The sequence below is a fragment of the Cynara cardunculus genome, assembly GCF_001531365.2.
Source record: "Cynara cardunculus var. scolymus isolate 2C chromosome LG 2, CcrdV1, whole genome shotgun sequence".
Classification (NCBI taxonomy): domain Eukaryota; kingdom Viridiplantae; phylum Streptophyta; class Magnoliopsida; order Asterales; family Asteraceae; genus Cynara; species Cynara cardunculus.
This window is the reverse complement of record NC_037529.1, coordinates 6,055,541-6,059,392: the sequence shown is the minus strand read 5'-3', so window position 1 is coordinate 6,059,392 and position 3,852 is coordinate 6,055,541. Positions and strand designations below refer to the sequence as shown.

The 3,852-nt window shown below is 32.8% G+C and overlaps 1 protein-coding gene across 2 annotated transcripts; it reads right to left on the bottom strand.

The window, feature by feature from the left end:
• Positions 1-280: 280 nt before the first annotated feature.
• Positions 281-2,224, bottom strand: LOC112504354. 2 transcript variants are annotated; one of them, XM_025108288.1, is made up of 2 exons: positions 2,085-2,224; positions 281-1,756 (listed from the first exon to the last, which is right to left on the bottom strand). In XM_025108288.1, exon 2 carries the CDS (start codon positions 1,643-1,645, stop codon positions 464-466), a length of 1,182 nt encoding a protein of 393 aa, XP_024964056.1. In that variant the 5' UTR covers positions 1,646-1,756; positions 2,085-2,224; the 3' UTR covers positions 281-463. The 2 variants fall into 2 exon arrangements, with proteins under 2 accessions (XP_024964056.1, XP_024964063.1); XM_025108295.1 differs by having other exon boundaries at positions 281-1,927; positions 2,085-2,208.
• Positions 2,225-3,852: the final 1,628 nt, after the last annotated feature.

Below are 3,852 nucleotides of genomic sequence, written 5' to 3'. Positions count from 1 at the left end.
AAAAACTAAGAAACATTTTCAATTATTTTTACGCACGTATACATACCAGAAAAAAAAGAGTGATAATTATGTTTCTCTCGGTCATTTTCTTATGGTTTCCCCACCCAACCCTACTTTACTAAATGGATATCCATATTATAAATCAAGTCAAGATTCATGATATGATAGTCAAACAATTTCTTTAGCTGTAACAGTTTTCATGGAAACAAGATAAGCAGAAAAGAAACTGAAAAGCAAAGTCTAAAGAATGATGAACAGTAGAAAAGACTCATCTTCCACCTAGTTTAAGCACACACATGAATTGACAATCAGAATCAATAAGCAATTTCCTCATAAAAGATCAGACATTATTCAGCACAAGAAAGATTTATATCAAGTAAAGCTAAAGAACTTATGTACAGAAAGTAGCCCCGCGTTTAACATAAGAATGCCACTTCCATGTACAAGAACGCAGGGTTCATTTTCAGTGCAAACGACGCCTTCTAGGTGCACGAGAATCTCCACTGTCAACATCTGAAACCCTCGAGGATTCGGTTCTTCTGGAGGTGGAAGTCGATACAGATACCCTCGAATCGATTTCGACTGCAGTATCTACCGTCTGGCTCTCCGACTGTATAATGGCAGCAATACTTGAAACAGAATCTCTATCCTCCACTGATGGGGTTTGTTCTTGATGGCCATGAAATGGCTGAACCAATCTTTCAACAGAAGTTAAAGCAGATGTCAAGTTAGAGATTACAGTAGATCGGTTTGATCTACTAGATAACAATCGATGGCTTTCCTCTCCCTCAGAGTTTGTTGGATTTTGATCCGTTCGAAATCCTCTAGAACTCAAATATCGATTTAGTAAAGAGTTGTTTCGTTCTGAAATTAATCTTGGATCTTCAGGAAGAAGAGGATGACCCTGAACCAAATCTCGAGTTAAATCAAATCGACTACCAAGCCTACGGATCATTTCCTCCATTGGCATGGTAAATGCGTTTCTTTGAATCGTTTGCCTCCAGCTCTCGTATCTTTTTGCTTGAGGCCGATGAGGGATTTTGAGACTCGAATCTTCCTCAATGACACGTGTCGGGTTGCCACGGCCGTAGATTGGAGTTACGGATCTTGTAGTCATCTCTCCTTTGCAAATCGGACATTCTTTTGCTTCAGAATGAATATGAAGCCACTGATAAAGACACGGCCAACAGAACAAGTGTCCACAACAAGTTACAACAGGTTCTCTTGCCATATCTAAGCAGATGTTACAATCGAAAAACCCGCCTTCATTGCCGTTACTCTTTGCAACGTCTTCTTTCTCTCCCACCACATCGTTTTCTTGATACCCGTTACCATTATCGCACATTTTAGCCACCTCCGGCGGTCTTCCATCTGCCGCCATGCTTCCCTCACCAGTTTCCGAACCGCTTCCACCCATTAACTCAAGAGCCATGGTTCTGGTTTCCAATGGGAAAAGAACCGGCCGCCATATTGACCGCCACCGTTGCCTAGCTATACTCCGATGACCACCGATTGCTTCCCTTACAGGCCCATCTAACCAATCTTCCAAGTTCAAAGTTCTGGGATCGTTTTCCGGCGAAGGATGAACAACAGGTCCCAAATTCAGGTCAAGATTCATTACAGTTTGTGGTGTCTCGTCTCCCATTGCAAACAAACAATCAATCCCACAAAAAGTTTCAGGTCAATCGAATGAAAACCACAACTGTTCACTTCATTAATCAAATTCAACACACAAATCCCAGTTTCTCGTGACAAGCTGATACAAAAAGCGAAACAGAATTCATATATCGTCCAATAAACACAACCAAGAACATAAATCGATTGCAATGACCTATAAAACCCTGATTTTCAATTTTAGTTTTAAACACTAAAACCGTTACTTGTTATAAAAATGGAATCATATCCAGATCGAAACCCTAAATGATTCCTGTCAAAAGAGGGGAAAGCCCTAATGAGCTTTTGCAGTCAAAATTACGAACTTTTGTAATAAAGAAGAAAACAAACAAAAGACTCAAAAGAAAAGGAATCAAATTAGGGTATTAATCTGGTAAAACAAGAAGTAGAAGAGTAGATGAGATCGAGACCTTTTAGATTAAGCGGGATTCGAGTTCTTGGGCAGCACGATCGAGACGTATTTGTGGCAAGAAATACCTGACAAGAATTCGACAAACCTCTCTCTCTCTCTCTCGATTGGTGAGGATAAACTGGATTGAGGAAGACGAGAGGCAAATTCAGCTGATACAGAATCTTGATGTTATTTAATTTTGACGTAATTTTGGGGATAAGGGTTCCAAGATTACACCAAATTATATTTTACTCCCTCCATTGTTACAATTACAACTATTGTTTGCTAAAGTTTCTACTTTGCAGCTTTTTTTGAGACCACAATCACTAAAATAAACAAAAAAACTTGGCCCATTTTTTAAATTGGTTTTATAAAATAAGATTCAATGTTGGATTTTTTTATAAAGTATTTAACAAAAAAATTTAAAAATAATTTTTTATGTATAAAGTACTATTTATTGATGTATATTACTTAAAATTTAAGTTTACAAGTAGAATGTGGATGAGTATAATACTAGAAGAGTATTCGCGCAATGCAGCGAGACACATCTCGATTTTAATGTTCTATTTTATTACTTGTCTCTGTCGATGTTATAATACGATATTATATGTTTTTTAAAAAGCAATAATAATTTTATTTTTGAATAAAATTTAAATTTGAAGATATCATAAAAATTAAAAAATATATATATCAATGTTAATATCAAATCAACTATTTAAAAGTTCTTATTTTTTATGTAATTTCTTTAATTTATTTATTTTATTATAATTTAATTTAAGTTTAATAACGAAATAATTTATTTTTGATTTGATAATATAACATTTTATAAATAATAATTAAGTATTCTGTTAGAACTCAATGATTATCTTAATTATATTTTAGATTTTTTATATTTAAAATGAGATGTTTATCTTGTATTTGATTATGTTTATCTGCAGTTAGGGGTTGTTTGTTTACCTCTTAATAGTTTCATTAAGAGGTAACTCTGAATCGTTAAGAGATGAATCTTGTTTGGCAAAAAAAAAAGTCTGCCTCTTAATGGTTTCAAAATCCTCTGAATGATTTTGTATCATGGATTTCCCTTAATCATTAAGAGCCCTAATTTCAGTGTACACAATTACCAAACAATTATATTTCATTTTGCACTATATTATGAGAGCCTCTTAATCAGTCTGACCATTTAATCATTCTGCACCAAACCATTCAGCAACTGCCAAACAACCCCTTAGTTACACGAATTCAGATATGGAGCTCTAAGTTGTACTTACGCACAATCTACTTGCAATCTTGAGTTTTAAGTAATATGCATTAATAAACAGTATTTTATGCATAAAAAGTGGTTTTTAAGAGTTTTTGTCAAATGTTTTATAATATAGTATAGATATTAAAGCTCCATGTTTGAATCGTGTAACTAACTATAGATAGAAATAATCAAATATGTGATAAACATCATTTTAAATATAAAAAATCTAAAATATAATTTGGATAATTATTGAGTTCCAACATAATACTTTATTATTATCCTTATAAAAAATTATATTATTAAATCAAAAATAAATTACTTAGTTACTAAATCTATATTAAATTATAATAAAAAATTGAATTGAATAAATTACACAAAAAACAAGAACTTTTAAATAGTTAATTTGATTCTAATATTGATATATTTATTTTCGAAACTTTATGATATATTCAAATTTATATTTTATTCATAAATAAAAACATTATTTTTTCTCAAAACCGCATAAAAACAATATTATAATATCTACATAGACGGAATAAAATGA

Coding starts and splice junctions, on each gene's coding strand:
- LOC112504354 (XM_025108288.1), bottom strand. CDS start 1,645: ATGGGAGACGAGACACCACAAACTGTAATGAATCTTGACCTGAATTTG.